The sequence below is a fragment of the Dermacentor andersoni genome, chromosome 1 (assembly GCF_023375885.2).
Source record: "Dermacentor andersoni chromosome 1, qqDerAnde1_hic_scaffold, whole genome shotgun sequence".
In the NCBI taxonomy this organism is placed as follows: domain Eukaryota; kingdom Metazoa; phylum Arthropoda; class Arachnida; order Ixodida; family Ixodidae; genus Dermacentor; species Dermacentor andersoni.
This window is the reverse complement of record NC_092814.1, coordinates 269,617,244-269,643,970: the sequence shown is the minus strand read 5'-3', so window position 1 is coordinate 269,643,970 and position 26,727 is coordinate 269,617,244. Positions and strand designations below refer to the sequence as shown.

Below are 26,727 nucleotides of genomic sequence, written 5' to 3'. Positions count from 1 at the left end.
TAGCGGGGAATCAAGCATTTATTCGCGCAGAGCAAGCGATAAATTCGTCAAAACTAAAATTAACTGGAACAAAACATTTACAGCATGCCCTAAACATCGGTCTTGACAACGTCATGCGAATCGCGTTTCCGCGTAGCCGTGGTTACCCTGCGCAGAGACCGTCGGAGGAATCCTGTGGGGCGTTTCTTCTCAGGCCCCTTGAGTGAAGCCTGTGATCCCTCTTCATGACTCTGAGAAGAAAAGGACAATTAGCACGGTATTAATCAGGAAACTGCATGCCTGAGAATTCATAACAAACAAAAAATTACTTAAAGCGACCGAACCAGCGACAGCGCGGCTTGCGCCGCTGCTGGAGGTTACGAACACGCCAAAGGCACGAGTACTGGCGCCATTCCCACCATTGCGTTGTTTGGCAGGCAGTTAAGGCAGAAGCCTTTCTAGGCTCATGGTGAAGCTTGTGTCATCACGCCATATGAAACCAGATGAAAGAATGAAAAATGATTGATGGTGACAGTGAATTATAACGTTATAATAGAGATTGGTAAAGGTTAATGGTAACTAGTAATGACTCGTAATTACTACTAATTACTTGTAATGACTACTAATGACTCCGAAATGACCACTATGTCTAATCACGGCTTGTAATGACCAGAATTGATTAGAAATGACTAGAAATGTTTAGTAGTGAGCAGTAATGGGTAAAAGAAAGAAGAGAAAGATAAGAGGCAAAGAGAATGGGTTGAATGATAAGAGGAGGAAGAGTAGGCTTTCGCCGTTCACCTCTTACGAGAGATCTTAAGAGACCCTGTCATTTTTTTCACCTGCATCCCTATGATGGTGGGCACTCATCACTCGCGATCAATTTAGTTGACGAGTGGCCACCGAATCACTTCGAAGACGGGAAAGGAGGCCTCGTTGGCGTGTTGGAGACCTGCAGTGTAGGTGTGATGTCGCTGCTCGTGCCGCACGTCTCAAAATGTTTGTTTGCCTCGGTGACTGCAGATACTGGTACATGCGATACCGAATGTTCCTACTCTGCATTATGGTAGAAACCCAATGCACAGAGAAAGAAGCTGTTCATTCTATAGCTAAAAAAGATCGAAAGTCAGCAGAGCGAGCACGGAGACGGAAAAAAGCCTCCAACTACAAAACGCCTTCAGAAATTGTACCCTGCCGCCTACAACGTACAAGACATTACAATCAGCCATCTATAATACACGGTGTTTCAGCGAACACTTTCAAATAAGGTTTCACTTATGGATATGCTTTGGTTAGCTTATTGTTATGCTATACGTGTGCCTTGTGTAGTGATGCAAATTGCTTATCAATGATATATACCATAAGTTATGCAGGATTATTAAATTTCTTTATTCATCATTGTTGGGCACATTGTCTTGCGATTTCTGTACAGCCATAAACACAGCTCTCTGTATCGGTAGCATCACTCTCTTCTTCTTCCATGTTGAATGCGCACGCCTATTCTCTGGCAAGCGGTTATACAGTCGGCCTCCGCGATAAACACGCGCTTGCGGCGAACGTCAAACGATGACGCATAGCGCGCGGCCACCTGCGCCGACTCCGAACACGCTTACGGAGCCAATTCAGACTCCGAACACGCTTACGGAGCCAATTCAGACTCCGAACACGCTTACGGAGCCAATTCAGACATACGCCGGCTTGCGCGAAGCGCGGTGTTGACTACGGTAGTGAAGCTTTTCGCTTCAAAATTTTTAAAGGTTGCCTGTGGCAGATCGCTCAATTATAGTTTATGAGCGGGTCTACTCGAAGCGACGGGCACGACTTGCACAAAAATCATTAAAAAGAACTAAGTAATTTAATATTATGGGGGTTTTACGTGCCAAAACCACTTTCTGATTATGAGGCACACCGTAGTGGAGGACTCCGGAAATTTTGACCACCTGGGGTTCTTTAACGTGCGCCTAAATCTAAGTACCGCAAGTGTTTTCGCATTTCGCCCCCATCGGAATGCCGCCGCCGTGGCCGGGATTCGATCCCGAGACCTCATGCTCAGCAGCCCAACACCATAGCCACTGAGCAACCACGGCGGGTGATTCACTAATTAACTTGGTGAATTATGTTATGACCCATATTGCAATTTAAAAATTCTAGCAGTGCACTTCGCAAGGCGGATCCACTTGGAGCGAATTCCGAGGACGACACCAGTTTCGAGATATAAATTCCCGAACTTTGTTGAGAAATGCATTGGCGTTCCAGTTACTTGTGTGCTTCAGTGCATGAAACGACGTTTCGTTAGCAATTTAACTGGAACGCCAATGCATTTCTCCGCAAAGTTCGGGAAATTATATCTCGAAACTGGTGTCATCTTGAAAATTCGCTCCATGTGGATTCGCCTTGCGAACTCCACGGCTAGAAATTGTAAATTGCAATATGGGCAATAATGTAACTAGTTAAAAACTTCGCGAATTTTCATTAATTAGTCAATTTTGGAACTCAATTTCCTGTGCAAGTATTGTCCGCCGCTTCGAGTAAACCAGCTCATGAACTAGAAATGCAATATCTGCCATAGGTAACCTTTAAAGATTATTTAGTGTTTGCTGAAACACCCGGTATACGAGAGATTACACTAAGCCGTCCATAATATACAAGTAATCGCATTAGAATAACAACTTCGCATACTAAATGCAAATGAATGCATGTTGCACATCAAAATTGGCCAGGCACCTTGGCAATGCTTGTATGACACCTTGCATTACATAGAATGAAGCAGCAACATCCTTAAGTTGCACTGGCAGGGCACACTATACATGCTCTGGTTCAGGATTTTGTGGCCACGGGTGGTGTGCTTTGTTATTGCACCCACCGTGTCTTCATGATAAACGCAAGATTGACGTCCCCTACAAATAGGAGAAGTCCCCAACCTCTGATTAGCGGCAACTTCCGCATCCTACTAGAATTACGTTAGGCAGCATTGCTCAACTCTTGTCATTACATCCCAGCGCGTCAAAAGCAGATGGAGTCAAAGACTTCTACGTCTGGAGTGCCTTAAATCGACGACACTACTACGGTGGGTAATCAGCGAAATCCATGAATGCCGTGCCCTTTAAGGCGACAACTGCACGGTTTGAAAGTATTAATTCTTACACTGCTCGGGAGGTTTAGAGGCAGAATGCTTTTATTGTCTGAGCTCACTTATACGAGAAGGAAAGGCAGTTGACGTCTCGTCCGGTTGCAGAGCCACAAACACAGTTCGGTGTTTTTGTGGCTTTGCGTTTTTGACTGGTTTTTTTCGTTCGTGTATAGAATTGTCCGCTGTGAAGTGAATGAAATGTAATTGAAGTACCAATGAGGCTATTCAACTCAGAAATGACGGTTCTGTACATACACAATGCATACGAAAAGGAGGCTGTCAACAGAGAGGCAAGTGCCCCACATAAGATGCCGTAAGTAGGACTGCACGATCAGCGTCTTATTTCTCCGCACTTTTGGGTAGAAAAGAAACCCATGCGTACCTCTGCGACATTCGGCTGAATTACAGTGAATTCCTGTTGGTTTACAAGATCACTCGGAACACTTCAACCAGCAATACCCAACACTGACGGAATCGCCTGCCAGTGCAAATGAGAGCTACGAAACACTGCAATTTCGACAATGTGCGTGAAGCTATGAAGCACACTAGTGCACGTTTTCGGCGTTCTCGTGGATACTTTACACCACATAAAGCAATGGGGTACGATAAATTACAAGAGATAGAATATATAGAAAGTCTGGGAGGTTAACCAGAGGGATTTCTGGTTGGCTACCTGGCACGGTAGGAAAGGGTAGCAGGGATAAAAATATGCGAGCTCGACAGCGCTCAACCATACCACCGAACAAGGGCTGGACGAGTTGGCGACACCCGCGAGGAAGGAGGCGAACTCGCCACTGCTGTCGTCTTTCGAAAGATCTTTGCGCTTCTGATGAAAAACCTTCCCCAGGAGTCGCTGCCAGCCTGGCTTTTTCTTGAAACGTGTTGCCGAAACAACATGACCCCGGTGCGGTGAACCAGAGTCCCACTGCTCGGAAAGTGTGAAGCGTTCGTTCGGCTCGCATTTGTGCTGGTCCGGGGGCTGCGACGAGTTCTGGCAAGAAAAAGTTGCCGTTAGCTGAAGACACGAAATATTGGGAGGAATCAAACAGGAAAGTAAAAGCTAGAGGGGCTCGCCGTGTCACTAAATGACACAGCTAACTTAATTATGGCTCTGTAGTGCACGTTGCAGCGTTATACCACCATTGTGAGCACATTTGGATAACCTTGTAAGTCCCAGAAAAGTGAGTAGAAGTGATAGTAAAGAATGACTTGTCATCTGGAATAGGTATGAAAGAGCACTGGGTAAGACGGACTCGCCGTATGTACGCATGAGCATTTTTGCAATTAGCATGTGTATACTATCCGAAATATAATGAAATAAGCGGCCCTAACTAAACCAAAAATTAAAAATTAAATTATGGGGTTTTACGTGCCAAAACCACTTTCCGATTATGAGGTAAGCCGTAGTGGAGGACTCCAGAAATTTCGACCACCTGGGGTTCTTTAACGTGCACCTAAATCTAAGTACACGGGTGTTTTCACATTTCGCCCCCATCGAAATGCGGCCGCCGTGGCCGGGATCCGATCCCGCGACCTCGTGCTCAGCAGCCTAACACCATAGCCACTGAGCAACCACGGCGGGTCTAACTAAACCAAGGTAACTACCAATAAACGCTGGTATTCTGGAACATATTGGGAAGCGTTTGCAGCATCGCTCACGACGATGTGAAAGACATTCACAATTTTAGAGCGCAGCTCTTAGGCGCCCGTTCCAGCGGCGAGCGTCGGCGTCGTACCTCCTAACCGAGCGAACGAGCACACACAGCGCGAGATGGAAGACGGATACCGAAAAGAGCGCGAGGAGGAAAGCGCAGGAGGAGGGTGCAGCGGAAGCATGAAGCGGAAAGCGGAGGTGATGGTGAAAGCGTGAGAAGAAAATCGTAGTGGAGCGCATGGCGGGCTTTGCGGCGACGATGGCTACGAGATGGCGCCAGAGTAGGACGCGTCGTCTGCATGGATCCGTACACAGGAACGCAGAGGCGAGCATGGAGGTGGATAAGGCACGTAATGCTAAGAGGAAATTAACGGAAAATATAGACTCCACTGCACAACCCGCGAACAGCCTCGAACAAAGACTCGAAGCAATAGAACAAACAATGACAAGCCCAGCGAAAATCATAGAAGAAACATTCAACACAATACAGTGTGTAATGCAAGAAACACTCAAAGCCTGCCATGACAAGCTTAAAACCGAAATCATCAGCACGCTACCTACCTTAGGCAGCAACACAAACTCTGCAGTCCTCGCTCCCACCATTGAACATGGCTACGAGTCACGCAGGACGACCTCACGACGGGCACGGCATCCCCACAGATGCGCCCGACGCCAGGGTCATGGTATTCCGCAGAGGAAATGGCGGAACAAGTTCGGATAATATCAGTGAAACTGCAGGTCGTTTGCCAAAAAGAGGGAAGCGCTGCAGTTCGCAATGGCGGACCTCGACCCCAAGGCCGATGTCATCGCGCTACAGGAAACAGAATCCGCAATCAAAATAACGGGATATACCTGCTTTAATGAGCTCTCGACAAGCAAGAAACAGACTGCCAGAACAACCATGTCTGTGCATCGAAACATCACGGCAATGCAAATCGACTTAGAAATCGAAAATCTGCACTACACCTTTGTGCAGCTAATGCCCAAAAACAGGAAGCATAAATGCCTCTGTATACTAAACATATATAGCCCGCCAAAGTACAATACTATCACCTTCCCCACAATCATGAGAAAAGCGAGGAAAGAGGCGGCACAAGTCCAGCTAGTCGTCCTGGGAGAGAGAGAGAGAGAGAGAAGTTTAATGATACGAAATGCTGAGAGGTCGGCCTGAAGTATATTCCTCTAGCTAGCTACTCGGCATTGGGGGAAGGGGAAGAGGGAAAGAAAGAGCGAAGATGTGCATGATGGGTGACGATGACGATAGAAGGAAGATGTAGAACATATCGCAAGCAATTTGGCATGCTCAAAGTCTGCAATCCAAGCCCGTAGTTTTTAAAAAGTTCAGTAATGCCTGAATGGCCTTGAAACTCGATTGAGCATCTGGCCAAGGGCCTAAAATAACGTCCTCCGACAACGGTGCGCTGTCGAGACGCGTAAGGTCGTTGTCCAACCTTTCACGCTCTTCCACGTACTTAGGGCAGTCACAAAGCACATGACCTATAGTCTCAGTCACATTGCACACCTCACAGTGTGGAGACTCGGTGCGTCGCATGAGGTGCACGTATCCGCGCGTAAACGCTACCCCCAGCCTTAGTCTGTGCAGAAGACTGGCACCGCTTCGATGAATTTTCGGTGGTAGCCTAAAATTCATGGCAGGGTCCAATCTTTGGAGTCGTCTGTGGCGATTATCCGGATTGTCCCAGTGCTTTGCTGTCAATTTTCGGATGACACTGGAGAGGAGACAGTTGGCGTCCGCTCTTGAAAAAGGAATTGAAAGCAGTGACTCTCGTTCTTCGAGTGCTTTCTTCGCTTCGGCGTCGGCCAGTTCGTTGCCCTGTATACCACAGTGACTGGGAATCCACTGAAATGTGATGTGGTGGCCGTTTTCTTGTGCTAAAGTGTAGAGCTCGGCAGTTTGAAGAGCCAACACTCTGTAAGTGCTTTCTTTCAACACCACTCTAAGTAGTTGAAGAGCCGATTTTGCGACGCTGAAGACTGTCCATAGGAGGCTGTCGCGAAATATATTGAACGGCCTCTCTGATTGTCACTAGTTCCGTAGATGTTGAAGTCGTCTTGTTATGCAGACGAAACCGTCGAATGACTTGATGCGCAGGCACGACGAAAGCCGCACCAGACGCATACGACGATACCGATCCGTCTGTATACACGCTCACCGAGGAGTCATATTCTTTCGATATATATTCAAGTGTTAAATGTCTGAGGCCGACGGTAGGTATTCGCGATTTTTTAGAAATTCCCGGAATAGATAGACGTACCGGTATTTTGGACATCACCCATGGGGGCATATGTGGAAGGTCAGCCGGGGCAAAGTATGCTGGTATGGCAGATTCTTGCCATTTAACGGCTCTTGAAAAAGTGGAGTCCGGCCGTATATCGGGTAATGTAGATAAGGGATGGCGTCCATGACGACAAAGCAGTCGCAGAAATACTCGAAGAGGTTCGCATCGTAGATAGACAGGTAAAGGGGTGACGCGAGCCTCCTCAATTGTTCCGTGGGTTGAGGTGCAACGTGGAACACCGAGACATGTTTTCAGTATCTGTGCCTGGGCACTTTCCAGCGTGCGTAAACATGACGGGCTCATACCTGATAAAACTGGCAGGCTATACCGAATGTATCCGACGTAGAGAGCCTGGTACAGCCGGAGTAGCGAACGCTCAGATGGACCCCACTTCATACCGGCCAGAAAGCGAAAAACTTGAGCAAGCCCAGTTAATTTTTTCTTTAACATTGCCACATGTTTCGACCATGAAACACCGCGGTCAATGACAACGCCGAGGTACTTGTGGTGGGTGACATATGGGATGGCATTTCCATTGATCATAATTGGATACCAACACATAAGCTTCCGTGTGAACGCTATCGCAGCGCACTTGTCTGGGGCCAGTTGCAGTCCTTGGCACTGCAGGTACTGAGACGTTAAAGAAACAGCAATCTGGCACGAATTTGCGGTCGCGTGACTGCGGATGCCCATATGTATATGTCGTCTGCGTATGTACTGATGCGTACTGTATCAGGAATTATTTCCACAAGGCCAATAAGGGCAACATTGAAAAGAGTCGGGCAGAGAACTCCTCCTTGAGGCACTCCACGGACCACAGCGTGTCTTGTCGTTTCGCCATCATTCGTGGACATGAAGACTGTACGACCATCTAGGTAATTATCAACCCACATGTAGAGACGGCCGCCGATGCCTAAATTACCGAGGGCATCAAGAATGGCTCCGTGCAGTACATTGTCATAAGCTCCTTTTATGTCTAAGAAAACTGCTCCTACAAGGCGGTGTCGCTTTTTTTCGTGTTCAATCGTGGACACGAGATCAATGACCCCATCTATTGCAGACCGGCCACGTCTAAATCCGGTCATCATTTCAGTATAAAGCTCATTCTTTTCCATGAACCATTCTAATCTAGTGAGCACCATCCGTTCCATCACCTTACCGACACAGCTAGCTAAAGCTACTGGCCAGTAAGATGACATTTCGTAAGGCGATTTTCGTGGCTTTAGGAGGGAGACCAAACGGCTGGTTTTCCACTGCTTCGGGACTGTACTGGATGACCACGTGGCGTTATAGTATGACAGCAGGACTTTCCGACCTTCCATCCCAAGGTGGCACAGAGCAGTATATGAAATACCGTCAGGTCAAGGGGCAGAAGATCGTCTCGACGCAGCAAGTGCAGCTTCCAATTCCGGCATCGTGAAAGGAAGGTCAAGACGATCATCTTTATGAGGTAGCACGGGTCGATCCAATGTTGGACATGCTGAAGCATCGGTACGGGTGACTCTCTTACAGAAGTCTTCGGCAACCTGCACTTCCGTCAGAGATTGGTGAAGTGCTAGAGCACGGAAAGGATGTTTTTGCTGAGGAGGGGCACGAAGGCTTCGTACTATCTGCCAGATCCTAGAAAGTGGCTTTCGAGGATCTAGAAACGAACAGAAGGTCCTCCACCGTTGTTTTCCCATTTTTTGAAGGTGACGCCGTATTTTTCGTTGAGCTCGTCTACATAAAGCAAGGTCTAATGACGATTGAGTTCGCCTAACCTTCCTTTCCGCTCTCCGACGGATCGCTCGGAGCCGTTCATATTCAATATCAATCGCCGTTCTGGATGTAGGTGCACTGATGAACTTAGTTGTCTTCTGCACTGATGATACAATAATGTCTTCTATATCAGATGGTGAAGTGATGTCTCCACAGTACTCTTCGACAGATGTAGTGAATGTGGACCAATCAGTGCAGCGTACAGCAGATGCAGTTGATTGCACAAACCACTTCATCTGCACATATGTTGGTATATGATCGCTCCCATGCGTTTCTATGTCCAAGCACCAGTTGACTAAGGGCAGGAGGCTCCGAGATACAATAGTGAGGTCTAAGCAACTTCCGTAGGTAGTGCCGCGGATGTAAGTTGGAGATCCATCGTTGATGACAGCCAGACCTTCAGTGTCTATGAAGTCCATCAAGTGCCTACCCCGACAGTTCATTGCGGCACTTCCCCAGTAAGGATGATGAGCGTTGAAGTCTCCAATAACAACATGAGGGCCTGGGGAACTTTGTAATACAGTGGATAGATAAGAGAGTTCAAGTCTTTGTCTAGGAGGTATGTAGGCGCCGATGATCGAAAACACATGTAGTTTATGTTTTAGTGTCACACACACACATTCATTGCTGTCATGTGGAGCGATCGTGTTCCGCACAAACGTCATGTCACTGCGTATACACATTAACACTTTGCTCTTGTGTCTATCTTCACGTGACCAGAGCTTAACGTATCCGGAAAGGCGAAATTCCGACGTGAGATTTGGCTCGCATATCACGATCACTGGGAAGCGGTATTTGAAGACTCGTTGCCTAAAGTCAGACATCCGGCCGCATAAACCTCGAGCATTCCATTGCATTATAACAGAATGATGCATCTTTTGTTCCAATGTCCAGTGTTTTATCGTGAGAGCCATGATTAACACCCTTATTTTAGAGCCGCTAATAGCGGCTCCATAGCATCTAACGCCTTCACGACCGATAGTGCAGTTGGCGTTGCCATTCCGGAGAGTAATATACGCATAGTGTTTACTAGCTGTTTGAGCATGTCTATCACCTTTTCATTTCCAAGCCTTTCATTACCCTCCCGGCACTTGGGGAGCGCCGAAGGAGTATCTCCTCCGGAAGCCCTTAGTGGTAGCGAAGGCCACTCAATAGCCGAAGAGGTTGGACGCACGTAGGATGACGCATCATTCCTTGACGGGCGCGGTGGTACTGGGGGAGGCGCATCTTGTGTGTCCCGGCCGTGCACTCTCTGTGGCACGTTTTGCATCCAAGTACTCAAAGGAAGCGCCTCTTTCCCTCCGGGCTTGCTCTGGGAGCGGCGACGCCTTTGCCGCAACCGGCGCCTTTTCTTGCGGACGGAATCGGCAGCCTCCTTGTGCGTGGAGTTCTCTCTCACCATTTTTCTCAGGATTTGCCTCTCCTCTGCCATTTTGGGGCAGTCCTTGGATGTCGCTTCATGGGCTCCGGAGCAATTTGCACATTTCATGGCGTCAGTCTCACAGGAGTCTACATGATGAGCACCACCACATCTTCGGCACGACGTAGGATTCTTACACACCGCACTCACGTGGCCCAGTTTGAAGCACTTGTGACACTGTAACGGTCGTGATACATATGGACGAACTGAGTGCCTCACATAACCTACTTTGACCGATGCTGGCAAAGAGTCTGACTCGAACACCAACTTGATGCACCGGGAGCGGCCGAATCGGTGGATGTCGAGGATTCGCACTGTCGACGATAAAAGAGATCCCAGGTCTTCATCCTTTATGTCAATGTCCACATCTGATATCACACCAGAGCAGGTATCTTTGCCGTACGCTAGGAATAAGCGAACTGGGATGTTACCAACCACTTGAATGCCTTTCAAAGCCTCTAATACTGCCTGAGTATTAACGTCCACCGTCAGAATGTTCTTCGGAGCATTAATGCGGATCTCTCTCACATGTCCTGAGGCTATTCGATTGAAGTATTCGGTCAGCGATTGTCTGTTCAACGAATTCATATTCGTACCTTCCGTAGTTGGGGTGTAGCCCATGGAGAAGACCCGTTCGTCACATCTGCTTTTATGAGTAGAATCACTGCCTGCTGACGTCCGGCGAAGCTTGCGCTTCAAGTGGCGCGATTGGACTAGCGTGTAATCACTGTCCGATTCCATCTCTGCCGCTGTTGAGCTGTCAGATGAATCGGGAAGCCTATAGTCGGTGATGTCGCGGTTTCCCACGGACAGGGCTACCGCCACGGGACTCGCCTTGCCATGAGGGCGCGGAGGTCCTCCGTCCTCCATTCCGGAGGATGACGTCTTCGAGGAAGCTCCTGATATGCAGAAGTCGCACAACTTTGAAGAACCACAGAACAAGGTCTACCGTTCCGCACTTCTTCGTCGTCCTGGGAGACTAATGTAAGCCATACCATGTGGGGCCACCCGCGAAATACTAAGGGAATGTCGATAGCAAATGGGGCCAACAAGCACGACTTGACCCTGCTCACAGATCCCACGCAGCCGACACGTATTGACAACAGCGTGCCACGGAACACTATTCCCGATCTGACCTTCGTCCGGCACGTGGAGGGAGCGACGTGTCCCATACAGGCCTCAATTTGGGCAGTGATCATTATGTCCTGAACATTATAGAATACCTGCAGTGGGGTATAATAAAAAGAAGAAACTGCTCGTCAAACATACCAAGTAGGAACAATTTAGATTCAAACGCAACCGTCAGGCAGCAACGAAGATTAAAGACCGAAACGAGTGGACGGCGCCGCTCCTCCAGGATGCGGAAGAAGCCACAATCGAGGCGTCCACCGAGGAAGATGGCCCCAGGCCCCACTATAAGCTGATCAGCCTCTGGGAAAAGCAGCAGACTCTCCATGCAGAATGGATGAAGCACAAACGTAACCGCACACTTAAACTAGCACTGGCCTAGGCTGAGACGGAAGTACTGGAGCATTTACGCGAGCTAAATTCGGCTCAATGGATGCAGCTGTGCAACAGGCTAAATGGCCAGCTCGGCTCGAAGAACCCCTGGTTCTTGTTTAGACATTTGCTCGATCCAGATAACAGCAGAGTGGCAACGGCAAAAAGGTCAATCGGCTCCTTCGGGCGCATCCGGCCTCGGAGCAAGAGATCATACAGGAGCTCAACAGCTGCTATTTTAATACAGAAAGAAATGAGCTGGCGTACGCCGAGTACACTGGCGAAACGAATGACAGCATAGATGCCGACATAACCGAGGCTGAGGTGAGAGTGGCGCGCCGGGGAACTGCCACAGCCATGGAAGGTGGCTGTCGTCTTTATTCCAAAACCTGGAAAAATGCTGCAACTGGAGAATCTCGATCCGCCCTGTCTCACGTCATGTCTGGGCAAAGCACTAGAGCACGTGGTTTTAACACGCCTCGCCCAGAATCTAGAGGAACACCAATTATTCCCACCCACCCTCTTTGGCTTTCGGCCAGCTGTGTCCACGCAAGACATGTGGATGCCCAAAAGGGACGTTGCGGATGCCGGAATCCCGGAGGCAGTGCGCACGATCCTAGGGCTCGATGTGCACATAGCGTTCGATAACGTCAGACACGAGGCCATACTCAGAAATCTATCGGACAAGAATGTTGGGGCACGGGCGCACAGATACATTAGTGCCTTTCTTCGCGAGCGGACAGCCACCTTCAACATTGGAGATACCAACAGCCCTCAGATCAATCTCGGCCCTAGGGGTACACCCCAGGGTGCAGTACTATCTCCTTTGCTTTTCAACTGTACAATGAGGAGAACCTACGCAAAGAACTTAACAAGATCCCGCTCATCCGCCATGCCATCTATGCGGACGATGTTACCATTTGGACGAGGCAAGGCAATGCCGGAACCATCAAACAAGCATTGCAAACAGCAGCCGACACGGTACAAGTCTACGTGGCCTGCTCCTCTACCAAGTCAGAACTGTTTATTGCCGGCAAAACAACGCAGGCAATCAAAACTACACTGCAAATCGTAATCAGTAGAGAAGTACTACCCCAGGTCGCCACCATCAGAGTACTGGGGCTCTTCCTAGAGGAAAAGAACTCGTGCAAAGAAACTATGAAGAGACTCGCGAGCACCTCTCGCCAGATAATCGGGCTGCTGCGACGTATTACTGGCCGCAAGTTTGGACTCCAAGAGAAAGAGGCATGCAGGCTAATCCAGGCTTACTTAAAAATTAAATTGTAAGGTTTTACGTGCCAGAACCACTCTCCGATTATGAGGCACGCCGTAGTGGAGGACTCCAGAAATGTCGACCACCTGGGGTTCTTTAACGTGCATCGAAATCTAAGTATGCGGGTGTTTTCGCATTTCGCCCCCATCGAAATGCGGCCGCCGTGGCCGGGATTCGATCCCGCGACCTTATGCTCAGCAGCCCAACACCATAGCCACTGAACAACCACGGCGGGTCCAGGCTTACTCGGTCTGCAGGATAGCATACACATGCCCTTTCCTTCAACTACGAAAGATCGATATCACAAAGAACGACACTTCACTGCGTTCAGCCTAGAGAGTAGCCGCCGGACTTCCTATATGGGCAAGCAACTAAAGACTGATGCAGTTAGGACTCCATAACACCGCCACCGAAATCGTGAAAGCGCAGAGATCGGCGCAGTGGAGGAGGCTGTCATGCACACTGTAGCAAGGGCATGAGATCCTACAACTCCTGAATTTCCCCTCCCCCACCCCTCCGCACACACAAACCACCAAGAGAGTGAAAATACCGAGAGACATTAGGAACAAACTGGTCATTCCACCCCTCCCGAAGAACATGGGAGAACACAACAAGGGACGCCGTCGGGCACGCGCGGAATCCCTTAAGACTAGTAGACAAACCGGCCACGTATGTGGACGCCTCGCCTGTGGGGAACGGCTCACATTCGATGGCGGCTGTGGACAGAACGGGGTGGATCCTCCAAACCGAGGAAGTCGCAGCGAGGTCAATCCTGTAAGCAGAAGAGGCCGCCATTGCTAGTGCAACCGCAGTCGCAGGGACGCTCTTCATAGTATCGGAGTCAATGACAGCCACTAAAAGCTTCAGATTGGGCCAAGTAAGACAAACCGCGGCAGAAAAACTACAGAGGCCGGAGGTAAGCATCAGGCTTCTCTGGGTCTCTGGCCACGAGGGAAACACCGGCAACAAAGCTGCCCACCTTACAGCCCGCGCAACTACTAACCGGGCCGAGGGGCAGCCTCCTCCTCCGGAGGACCCTGAAACACTGTCACTAAGTTAAGGAGATCGCTTCCGTCAGCAAAGAGAGGAACGACAGATTTACCCGCTTCCGTGCGGCGGCCTAAACAGACAAGAGGCCGTGGCCCTGCGTTGAGCTCAAACGCGCAGTGGGCTCAGCCCCAGGAGACTGGCGGTCATCCTGAAGGATGACAGCGTCTCGACATTTACGTTTTGCGGCTTAGCACAGGCTGGACAGAATCTAATTCTACGTGGATGTGACCGCCACCCGCCCCCTAAAGAGCTCCTGCAGCCATCCCCCTCACCTGAGGAATGGGAGAAAGCGTTGAGAAGTGTCGACCAAGAATCACGGTACAGGCTGGCGGAATGGACGGCGACAGCTGCGGCCCCCTGGGCCCCGACCTAGCCTCCCCCCCCCCCCCCCCTCATGACCTGGCTCCCCCTTCCCCTACTATTTAATAAAGTTGTTTCCTCCTCCTCCATGCAAACAAAGCAGACGACGCGCAGGTCAGGCTGCGGCGGCTGCTGTGAATCGCGCCTACGCGTCACCCACGCGCTGTCTCTCGCCGTCTCCCGATTACCGAGCCCTCCCCCCCCCCCCCCCCCAGTCGTTCCACACTTCGCTCCTTCTGCAACGTGCTGTAGGACACAAGTTGTCAACGGCGGCCAATATATATCGAAATAAAAGAAGTGTACAGGTGCGCTCAAATTTCTGATTAGGGAGTATCGTAATCGTACACGTCTTCTTTTTTTTTTCTTTTTTTTGTATGGATGCGTAGGCCCATGCGAGCATAAGCTGTTTCAGTTGCTGGTCAGGACGTCCTCAAAAGGTGCGGTGATAAACTGTCGCCACCAATGACGCATAATTCTGCCCCAGTATTCGCCGCATCACCGCGTCATCCGGGAAGACACCTGCCACGCCAGCGCACCACAGCGGCCTCGATAGCACCGAACAATAAAGGATGTTCGCAGGCTTTTTCACCGACGTGGGATGCATGTAGAAGGGGGCTGCGTTCCTCCGTAATTCAAAAGGATAGAAAGTTGGGCGAGTGGGTACGGTAACATGATCTTGAATTGTAGCGCGAAGTGACACAGACAGACACTAGAAGCAGACAGGACGAGCGCTAACTCTCAAACAAAATTTTTATTGGAACTATCAAGCTTTATCCCGACACCTATGCCACTAGTTCTTGCAGGCACTGCAATGACATCGCTAGCCAGGACCATATGCTCTGGCGTTGCCCCTCGTTACGAGGCCCAGAACAAATCAATGAGGACAAGTGACTCTCCGCTATCAAGAGCCCCGATGCCGGGGCGCAACTATGGGCTGTCCAGAGGGGCCACGATGCGGCGGTCAGGCATGGCCTGACTGTCCCAACGTGGGAGCGGCCCGCAGCGCGCTGAGTCGCGTACCTCAGGACCTTCATTAAAGTTTTGCATCCATCCATCCATCCGAACTATCAACATATATATAGGTGAGCGCAAACACCGCAGCGTATGAACGTGACAAGGTCTAAATACATAATCAGTTAAACATATCAAGAGGTAGGGAAGCGAAAAAAGCAAACAACAAAAAGACACTACTTGAGATTAACACACGTGCTGGGAAGATATTGAAATTCGCATTCTAACAGAGAATGATGCGTGGCAAACGCAAGTCACCTAATTTTTTTTTTTTTTAGCTGGGCTTTTTCCCAATTTCAAAAGCTTCGCCTAGGGCGAAAAAAAACAGCACTGCTTGAATTTTCATGTCATTCCGAACTTGTTAAACCGGAGACAGCATACTCAGCTCTTAGGTCTGCCATTGCTAAGTCATGTTTACACAATATACAACAGTTTTTCACAACAGATAGGCTCGAGAAGGCTGGTTATCCTGTGCATTTGTTACCGCTAACCTGCGAAAAGCTTTTGAAATGGGTAAAAGGCCCCGCTAAGAATCAAAAACAAACGAAGAAAGGTTTGTTGTGGTGCTCTATGTACATAGGTTGCCCCATGGTTTACGGAACGTAGCCAATATCAGATCTGACGTCAATACAGTTTTCTTGGTCCCCCGCATATTTTCTATCATGTGCCCTATGATAAATAGGTAACTTGAACAGGGTGGCAAAAAAAGAAAAAAATGATTGCGGCGTTAGACACGCGTCTCCTTTTGTGCCTTGTAACACTGGTATAGTTTATCAGATTCCACTTTAGTGCCGGAAAACTTACATTGGACAGAGCGGCAGGTGTATTAATATTAGAATAAAAGAACACAAACAATCACTTAACAAACCTAATGCTTCACATCTAGCGTCGCATTGTTTCAATTGCGGTTTTAAACCTTTGTTTGGAGACAAAAATTCCTTCAGGACACAAATGCCACACCACACGGGAAATAATCGAGGCATTTCACATTAAAAGATTAGGAGAGACTTGCATTAGCCACGCATCGTTGTCTCTGTTAGAATGAGACTTTCAGTATCTGAATACGTGTGTTAATCTCAGGTAGTGTCTCTTTGTTGCTCGCTTTTTGGCTTCCCTACTTCTTGATGTGCTTAACTGATGTCTTTAGACCTTGTCATGTTCATATGCTGCGGTATTTGCAATTATATATCTGTATAAGCTATGTGCGTGTGTGTATATGTATGTATCGATGTGTGTGTGTATGTGTGTGTGTATGTGTGTGTGTGTATGTGTGTTGATAGTTTCAATAAAAATTTCGTTGACAGTTAGCGCTCGTCCCGTCTGCTGCTAGTCTCCGTCACCTTCACGCTACAATTCAAGATCATGCCTCCGAAATTCACTGCTTGCCATAAGTGACGTGAAAAGGTCCCGTAATATGGAGAGGGACCGCGATACAAACGTATTCTTGAACTACGAGTGAGCTTTGGTACGGTTTGTGTTCACAAATCAGCCCAGAAACGCTATCACCCTTTCCTTTCTTAAAGTAGTTTTAAAGCTAAGCTTTTTAAAGTGAAGCTGCGTTTGTGCCGGCTAATGCCTTGCAGAGAATACAGCAACTTCGACCACTGCAATTATATATGGATGTTGGCATGTGCAAATGGGCATGGGAGCATTCTTGGAAAATCCCGCAGAATGTACGTGACACCGGGTAAACAGGTGCCCGAATACACAAGCAGAACAAGACGCAAGAAGTGAAGTCGGCAACAAAAGCACCGTAGTGCAGAGAAAAGGTTCAGTGAATGAAATGAGACCGCAACGTGCATTGAGTAACGAACGGTGAACTGCATAGAAGTAATATCATTTCAGTAAACATACAATATCCGTTCGCAAATTGATCGATTCGAACAGACTCGCGTGATCCTGCATATTTTATTTTTTTTAATAATTTCTACAAACATTTTTTTCTCGACCAGGGAGCCTCATTGAGCGTATTTGCAATATCGAAGGAAGAGCGACATTGATGGGAAAGGAAAAATGAAAGTCGAGGCGCGAGAGCTACTGCACAACTCAGAGACCAAAAGCCGCGATAATTGCATAGTGAAGGAGTCGACTTAAGTTAGCGGCCTGCAGGTGCATGCCGTTGTGAGCTCTTAGTTCGAATACATTTGGTGCAAAAACTCACCTCATTGGTGGCTGTCCCACGAGAAGTTGCTGGTAGTGGTTTCCTCAGCGAGTACAGCAACGGTGGGGGCGTGGCAAGGCCAACCCCCGAGAGCGCCAGGTGACAGTGCAAGGAGCCGGACGACAGAGACCGACTGCGGAGTGAATACTTGGCTTCTACTTCGTCCCAGGGCACAGCCTCCTTGGTCACCCAGTAGGGCTGTTCGCGCTGTGAAGGTGCAGGAACATTAAAGCGGCCACTCTGCTTGCGACTTTGAGCTATAAAAGCAAGCCGACACATCGTAGTTGCCACGTATTATGTTAGATACCGAAGGTGTTTTCATAAGTATGAAGTTACAAAAAAAAAGAAAATATTTGAAACGTCTATCACATTTTTTTTTTGCTTATATTTCAAAATTTATACTCGTACACCCATAGTTCCTTTACATTTCTAGTGCCCCAACCATTACAGAAATGACGTTCAGCAACAGGCAGCAAGTACTTTCTAAATGTTTAGCTTTAGCAATATTGGAACGATGACGAGAACTTAGGAAAACGTCCTTCAGTTCTTGCGATACAATCGATCGCTGGAATTTTTCAGTTCTTTGGTACAGTGTTGTTGGTAATGGAGAACGCTGAGCTAGTTTGGCTGAGGGTTGTTTACCTCTTTCAGAACCTCCCCCCCCCCCCCCCCCACTCTTCTTACAAGATGGGTGGAGCTACAGAACGGAATCGCTGACATAGCAGTCGCTTTTGTAGGCAGCTAATAATTAAAAGCTAACTGAAGGAAGAGCTCATGGCAGTGAGCCTGCAGCAACACACTAATTCCACCATCAAAGCGAAACGAAAAAAAAAAAAAGCAGCGAAGGGAACGCGTCTGCATCAACAAGGTGTAGAATCACGAGTAAATGACTGAAAGCCAAGGTTACTACGAACACTAAAAAAAAAAAAAAAAAACTATTGTGCAGCGTGCAAATGCAGCAGGTAGTCGAGTGCTATACAACGAAAGTGCGAGTGTTCGGCCCCAATGTGGTATACAAGTACCCAAATGCTGGTTACACGGACGCGCCAGAAATAAACAATTACGTTGTCTGCAGACATTTGCTAGCAGGGGCACATCACTTAGTTTTGAGAACTCGTCTATTTCCCGCGGTGCTCGCGAAGAGCATCACCGTCGAAAATGTTTTCAAAACATACTCAAGAATGAAACTTATTCATGAGGAACGGTCATACTTATCATAAAGCGCCCATTTGTGGCTACGTGGATGAAAAAAAAAGAAGAAAAATCGAAAGTAGTGTTACACTCGGCGAGAACTTTCCATGGCAGCTGTTCAAACTGATACTCGAAGTAGCTCATATCAAGGCGCACGGAGCCACTATCGACCACCTTGATATCAAATAGAATGCGCGAAAAGGTATACTAAAACATTTTCACAAACGCACTGCTTGCATGGGCCAGCGTTAACATACCTGGCAGACATTTTGTCCTTTTAATGAGACTTCACGGATAAATGTATACCATCCGTAAAGCACTCATAATTGAACCAGGCTGAAGGTGGAACTACAACCATTGCACATAGCGGTCTACGCTATAGATAGCGATGACCAGTGATTATAAATGTAGTTATGAATAATTATAAATGGTGATGGACGCTCGAGTACACGCTACTGATGCGCACGCACCTTCATCTGCTGCACATACTCCCAGAGATGAAACTTCTCAGGGCTTGCGATTGTCTTTCCCCTACGTTCTGCGAGCTTGTCGATGTGGTCGAAGGAAAACTCGAGAAGCTCTTCCATGTCGACCTTCTCGTCTGCAGACAAGCAATGAACACAGTTGGATTACGATGGATGGATGGATGCAAAACTTTAATGAAGGTCCTGATTTTTTAAATTTTATTTACATATACCTCATATGCCTAAGAGCCATTGTGTAAGGGGGGCCAAATACAAAAGTCTATACAAAGTAGGTTAACAATCGAAGAATATGACGGCAAGTACGGCAAACCCTGTCCAGAACGCTATAGAGCAAATAAGGGGCAATATGACAACGGCTGCCTTGTTACAAGTATAATCAGGCGATTTATGATCGTACCCGAATCACGATTGTACCAGCGTGTCCAACCCGTGTCCCATTCATTGGGGGCACGTTAAAGATCCCCTGGTGGTCAAAATAATTCGGGAGTCCCCTACTACGGCGTACCTCAATCAAAACGTGGTTTCGGCACGTAAATTTAGAACAGAATTGTACCAGCGTATACCGGGCGTCCCAGCTAACTTGGATCAAGCTTTTTAAATAAACGAAGAGCGCCAGAGAAGTTGTACCAACTGCATAATAGCGGTAGCTGCGTGTACTTAGCAGTATTTTTTTTTCATCACTAAATATTGTTTTTATTTGGCCAACTTTCATTATTGCTTGAATCTCTAACATCTAAATTATAACGTTTAGATCACCTCAAATAACCTCTGATGCAAGCATTTCTTTCGTGCTAAAATTTGCCTGGTTGTCTCTGCCGATAAAGAACGAAATTGCGCGAAATACGAAAAAAATTGGGCTCCAATCCACGCCGTGAAAGTGGTTGGCCAGCGAAGCTGTCGTACCACCTGATTAGATAGACCAATGCGACGTAACCTCGAACTGGGTCCTGCCTAGCCTGAGCACGACGCCGTTGTGCATATTCATGTTGCTGTTCCTTTCGTCGCTCATGGTACTCGTGCTGCTCTACAGGCGTCGTAACTGTGCGTGGCTTTTATATAGCGCTATATCACAACACAAACGAAATTAGTTGCTCGCGTCGGGTCGGGTCGAGCGCGTCGGCGTTTACACATGACACGTCGAACGTTCCAACAAAATCGCTGGTGACAGCGTACCTTCCAGAAAGCATACTACACAATTCGTGCCGCGCATACAATCTGATTACTCAAAGTTTGGCTAGAACATAAAACTAACGATAACATGCGAGTAAGTTCAAAAAAAATTAATTGTGGGGCTTTACGTGCCAAAGGCACTTTCCGATTATGAGGCACGCCGTAGTGGAGGACTCCGGAAATTTTTACACCTGGGGTTCTTTAACGTGCACCTAAATCTTAGTGCACGGGTGTTTTCGCATTACGCCCCCACCTAAATGCGGCCGCCGTGGCCGGTAATCGATCCCGCGACCTCGTGCTCAGCAGCCCAACACCATATAGCCACTGAGCAACCACTGCGGGTTGCGAGTAAGTTCCAATGATGCGAGCGCGTCTCGCGCTGAGCGGTAACATTAATTTGTTAGCGAGAGAGATGCAATCACCGAGAAAAGGATGAATAAGTACACGTGCCAATATGCGTAATACGCGATAATATGCTAAGTCGTTCGCATCGCGAGGATCGCTCGCTCTGCCAGGGTTATCTTCGTAGTCCTGTTTGCTAAAACGCGGCGCATTCATAAATGTAAAACAAAGAATAAAGAAAATGTAGAACAGTCTGAAATTATGCGCCACAGGGACAACTAGGTATGTGGCATTGGGTTTAAGTTTGCAATTTTATCGAGTGATTGTAAATATTCCGTATTATAAACATAAACACTACAGCCTATTATCTATACATAACCATTCGCTACAAAACAGATATTATTCAGACAACAGTTTTCTACAAATCATCAATGTTTCGCAATACGTAAACGTCAATCACAAGAACAAAAAAGGAATTCGTTAGCACACGCGAGGTATTGTAAAGAGGCGAGGATTGCAAATACTTGAAGCTGTGTGGCCTCGCTATTCGTGGCGGTGCGCGATGGCGCCTCGCGTAATACAAAGGCACGGCGCTAGCACTCGTGAAGCGAACAGCGCAGCAGATGGCAGCCAATCAGGTAAAATGTTTGGTCGATTGCAAGGAGGGCCGCCGATCTTGCTGCTAATGCCGTGCCGTTGACGCTCACGCGATAGAAAGTACAGGAGTGTATACGTTCATGACTGGAGTGAGTGTGTGTGTGCGTGCGTGCACCTCAACGGGACTACAAAAACGAGGCGACAACACACAGCGCTAGGAATTTTGTTGTTAGGCATCGCTGGGCATGTCTCGGTTTACTGCGCCGTGGTAGCGGTGCGCCAGTCAGACTATAGGGAGAAATGATTTTGTCGATTAAGTAGAAACACATTACAATTCCCATTACCATTTCTCTGCAATGCTAAGCTGACAAAGTGCAAATGAAGGCATGCGTCCAAAGAAGCGGCGAAGCGCCGATAACTCGCGAGGAGCGAGAGCCCAGAACGTGAAAGCAACCGGAGAAATCCGCGAACCTTGACTATGCTTGAGCGCTGTATGAGACGGCGAAACGTCGACAGAAAGCCACGCGCTTATCTGTTCATAAATGCAGTGCTATACACGGCGACTTCACCCGCCTGGGAAGGTCGGTGGCTATGGGCTTCGGCTGCTGGGTACGAGGTCGTGGATTACGAATACCAGATTTCCGATGGAGCGGAGTGAAAGAACGCTCGTGCCGAGGGCGCACCTTAAAAAGCAAAAACTGAAAGTTTAGGAGGGGGGAATGCAATCCTGGAGCTTGCAAGCGAGCGCGCGCGGGGAAGCGTGTGCAGTGCAGTCTCCCGACGAGAGTAATTTTCTTTGACGGAGTGCGCAAAGAATTTACTTCTGTACGCGGTCGTAGATACCATAAATTTCGTCCTCATGCGTGCTGTTGTCAAGCTTACGTTGGGGGAATCAGTGTTTTGCACAGTACCATTCGACGTACAGCAGAACACTGTATTCTTAGACTTCCCTTGATGCACATTGCAATTTTGAAATTAGAGTAGTTACCAAGTGCTCTTGCAGGTAGAGTACCGATTACGACAATACGATAATTACTTGTATGTCCCCGGAACATGCGAAAGCATTTTGTTCGCTTGACGGGAAGATGGCACAAAAACTTTAAAAGCCAGCAGCATTCTTTTCGCGACTCCCACTTGATTTGCTATCTTCGCCTTGTACTTTGCGCCCGAAAGCTGCACACTGTGAGAGACGCCGTTGTATAAGGCCCCGAATTAATATTGGCACCTACCGGATCTTTACTGAACGCCGGAACCTTAATTTGAGAGTGCTCTTCTCTACATGCGGCCGCCGAAGTTACCAAGCCCCAGCATATCCACTTCGCCGGCCGTTTAGCTCTCTTTTCCTCTCATTTTAAGCTCGTCGTGAGGGCGCAATATTAGGCCCGAAAGGGTAAGAAAAGTCACAGTCAGCTCGTTTACCCCCCGGGTAATCAATAGACAACCCCTACAATTTGCTTGCCTTCCGTAATTTCGACCTCGGTAGCAAAGACAAGACGACACGCTATTGCGGAAAGCCTGTTGTTACGCTTACCCCACAGCACCTCGAGGACGTTCTCGTCGACGCTGTAACACGACAGCGATCGCACAGAATCGGCGCGGGCAGCTGCATTCCTGCCCTTTGGCTCCGATGAGTCGCGCATCGTTGATTCCATTGTCTGTGCGCGTTACCGCCGTTCTTCAATGCACTGGTACTGCTGGTATTATATTAATCCCACAGCGCGGGACCACGCGAGCGGGTGGATTTAAATAGATATTGCTCAGGTGTCGTACTGCAGCGCATGCGCATTACATGACTCGCGAAAGTTGATTCTCAGCGCATGTCTTACGTCACCGGTGGGCTTCTGCGTCGTCAGCGATACGCTTTTCATGCTTCTTTTCATCTGTTACGTGCAAACATAGAGAGTGTAAGGGCCCGGCCGCTCGATGCAAAGCAAGGTGCGGCCAGCTACGTCGCGCCGCGGACAATAGGCGGGCGCGTCTCGGCCGAGTTTACAGTTGCGACCGCTTTTCTTGGTGAGGGCGCCACTGCTCGGGGATGCTTTCGCGACTTCGCGCCGGGGCTAAGCGGGCGTTGGTTCTCGCGTCAGAACGTGTTTGCCTCGTGCTCTATGCACTAATCTCGTGCTTTTTCGCGTGCGTGTGTGTGAGCAAGTCGGTTCGCGTCAGAACGTGTTTGCCTCGTGCGATATACATTAATCTCGTGCTTTTTCGCGTGCGTGTGTGTGAGCAAGTTTGCCTGTGCTTGCTGTGCTTTGTTAAGGCTCTTCGGTGTGCGTGTGTGCCGTAGCCAGCCTCGTTCATGTGGCGCGATGCCGCGCAACTGTTGTGTGCCACTCTGCGACACAAATGCCAAAAAAGGACCCGACTGTGAAATATCACGAGTTCCCCTGCGACTTGGAGCGTCGAGAAGCGTGGCTAAAAATATCTCTCGCCAAGGAGTGTCGGGAAAGGGAAGCAAGTGGGAACCAAGCGATAGGTCTCTGGTATGTTCCCTGCACTTCACAGAAAATGACTGTAAAAAGAACGCGAAACTTAGGCTCCTGCTTCCGAATGCGGTACCGACCGTGTTTTGCAAATATCCACAGTACCTGCAAAAAGAGAATGTGCAGCCCAAAACACGTCATCGAATAAACTTTACTGATCACACAGTAGTTGAGGCAAGCGATAATTGCGGCAGCTCAGAAGAAAGCCCCAACATCGAAAGTGCCTTGCAGTTTCTCAGCGAGGAGGTGGAAGCTCTAGTTCCAGAGACTGCCTTAGAATCATGCTCTGAACGTCGTTTTTCTGTTGATCAGGCCTGCCAAACGACATTAGATATTGTGGACGTCCTAGAACAGTCAAAGAAAGCAGTCAAGAGATCGAAAAAAAAAAAGTTGCCCCTCAAGGAGAAGAGTTGAAAAAATTGCAGTCCGAACGGAACGAAATGAAATACCGCCACTTAGTTTATGAAAACAACAACGAAATTCAGTCCTTTGTTCAGGTATTACAAAGAGCGCAAAAAGGAGACAAAGCTGCTGTTTTTATCAGCAACCAAGTGGCCACTTCAGGGGGAAAAAAACCTGCCTACAAGGAAAGAATCCTGCGGGAATGTGTTTTATGGAAAGCGTGCTCAAATAAAGGGTATGAGCATGTTCGAACTAGAGGTCTTTTGAAGCTTCGTTAAAAGGTAACCTCTAGCATCACCCAATATGCTTCGTTTTCATGCGAAACAATCTACTGATGATTATATGCAATGATAAGCGTTTTTATTTCATGTAAGTTAGTTTGAATTACTTGGGAAACTCGGTACAAGTTCTCCCTATGTAAAGTTTTTACTTTGCGTACGTGTTCACGAGAAGTGAATAAAAGTACTGATAGATTGCTTCACGCAGAACCTCTCGATGGAAGTGCATCACCCGGTCGTGCATCGTACGGGCAACCTTCACGGATAGCGTTCAGGCGTATTCTAGAACAGATTTCCACCCCTGTGACAATCTGTTGGCGTTTGTGGCGTAATCAGCACTTCCAATTATGACTTAAAAGATTTTGACTACAATTTCCAAATATAAAGCGCATTATTTACGCCTTGACTGGAGTGGAGATCGCGCATACCGACGCAGCGGTGAAGGCGCTCTCTATCAGCAGCCATCCCCGAGCAGTGGCGCCGCAGCGGGCGCACGGAGAACTAGGCCCGAGACGCCGTTGAGGCGCGACGCAGCGGGCCGCACCTTGTGCTTTTGGATCGAGCGGCCGTGGTAAGGGTAAGTTGAGTGATTGAGTACCGATGGTTACCGCCGTGCTTATGAAGAGTGTGAAACGGTAAACGTTGTACAATGACGTATATCATTTTACTTTACGTTTTGTTGTACAAAGCAACGAAGTCTGTCTGCTACCTCAATTCCGAAAGCAAGGTGTGAATAGGTTCGTGGCGGCAACGATTTAGGAGCAGCTGCAAGGATGCATTATGGCGATAGCACCGGAAGACGAAAGCTGGATGATTATTGTGCTCTCCCAGCAAGGGTACTCGCGACACGCTATCGCTGGTCTCACGGAATGCAACTCACGGGCCGTTGGCGTTGAAAAGAGCACAGGCAATCCTGTCTCTGCAATAAAAGATGACAATCCAGTGTACGGTGCACTGTATGTGCCTTTTGAACGTCGCTGTTAGAAATGACATAAAACTTCAGCGTACTACAAGTTACAGCTTGAGTGATATTGTGAACAAACTTTTGCAGAAGTAGTCGGAAGCAATATTTTTTTTACAGCGGAGCTGTTTTACGCCAGGTTCTCGCGGTTTGTGTGCGTAGGCAAAAAAGATGGCGGCCACCCCAGAGCTATAACATAAAGCAAAAGCGTATCACCGGGTAAGCCCCAGCTGCGTTTAATCGCGAGAAGTGTCAAAACGTACTGTGATGAAAAAAAAATGTTGGAGTAAAACCGGAATACTCACTGTTTACTATGGATTTCAGTTTGATATCACGGGCTCTGTAGTCAAACCACGTAATCTTATCTCAGTTCCTTTCCACCCGTGCAATAGGTAGGCCGCATGCGGTGAGGACTGCGGAAGAACAGCGCGCCTACGAAGAACACCGTCGTGAACGGAAGCGGTAATGTGCGCGGCGGCGACGGGCGGCACGTAATACGGACGAAGATCGGGCCGCAAACGGCAAGCGTATGCAGCTTTTGTTGGATCACCCCTGCCGACTCCACTCCCATAGTAATTGTGGGTGATTTCAACTTATAAACCTATCTCGGCCAGACGGAAAGTGGTTCGTGGCGTTTCTCTTGGAAAGGTTCGACGTTCAATGTTACACAGACATCTGTGTGCCCACGACGCGTCACCGGTCGTGTATGGACCTCACGTTGGTCAAAAACCTTCGCAGTTTCGCCACAGAGCCACTGGCCGTATATCATAGCGATAATAAAGCTATAGTCACCTTGGTGGTCAAATAATAAATCCAAAAATCAAAGAAAAAGAAGGTTAAAAGAAAGAAAGGTATTGAGTATGCACTTTATTAAAATAGCAACAAAAATCGTAAAAAACCGAAATTCGTTGCGGTATGTGTCTTTTATTTTCAATCAATATATTTATTATAGACATATTTATCACCGTATATATACAGCTCCGCTGGTGATCGAACTTCACAGAGTGGAATGGCGGAATTTTTTGTAACTTGTTTGGGCATTAACTAGCGTATCTAATGCGGTCCTGTGCAAAGGATATACGAGTCCAGAGACCGCATTTTCTTAAATTTTGACTGGCTGCCCGGATGACCTCGTATTGCGCTCTCAACCATGTCCGGATCTTCTCGTCTGAGTGGCCGGATAACAGCTATATATAGCTCGGCGACTGCACAACAGATAGAA

At 48.1% G+C, this 26,727-nt stretch overlaps 1 protein-coding gene across 1 annotated transcript; it reads right to left on the bottom strand.

Annotated features, from left to right (window-relative positions):
* On the bottom strand, positions 1–23,143 carry LOC129380065 (uncharacterized). The gene is made up of 5 exons (XM_050196666.3): positions 22,913–23,143; positions 19,258–19,388; positions 17,597–17,803; positions 3,846–4,100; positions 1–230 (listed from the first exon to the last, which is right to left on the bottom strand). Exons 1-5 carry the CDS (start codon positions 23,031–23,033, stop codon positions 90–92), a joined length of 855 nt encoding a protein of 284 aa, XP_050052623.1. The 5' UTR covers positions 23,034–23,143; the 3' UTR covers positions 1–89.
* Between the last annotated feature and the right edge of the window lie 3,584 nt (positions 23,144–26,727).

Excerpts from the sequence above, each read along its gene's own strand:
- LOC129380065 (XM_050196666.3), bottom strand. The coding sequence starts at position 23,033 with ATGGAATCAACGATGCGCGACTCATCGGAGCCAAAGGGCAGGAATGCA. Across the intron at positions 17,804-19,257 it reads AGTATGTGCAGCAGATGAAG|CGCGAACAGCCCTACTGGGT; the intron begins GTGCGTGCGCAT and ends GCACCTTCACAG. Across the intron at positions 4,101-17,596 it reads GTGGGACAGCCACCAATGAG|AACTCGTCGCAGCCCCCGGA; the intron begins GTGAGTTTTTGC and ends TTTTCTTGCCAG.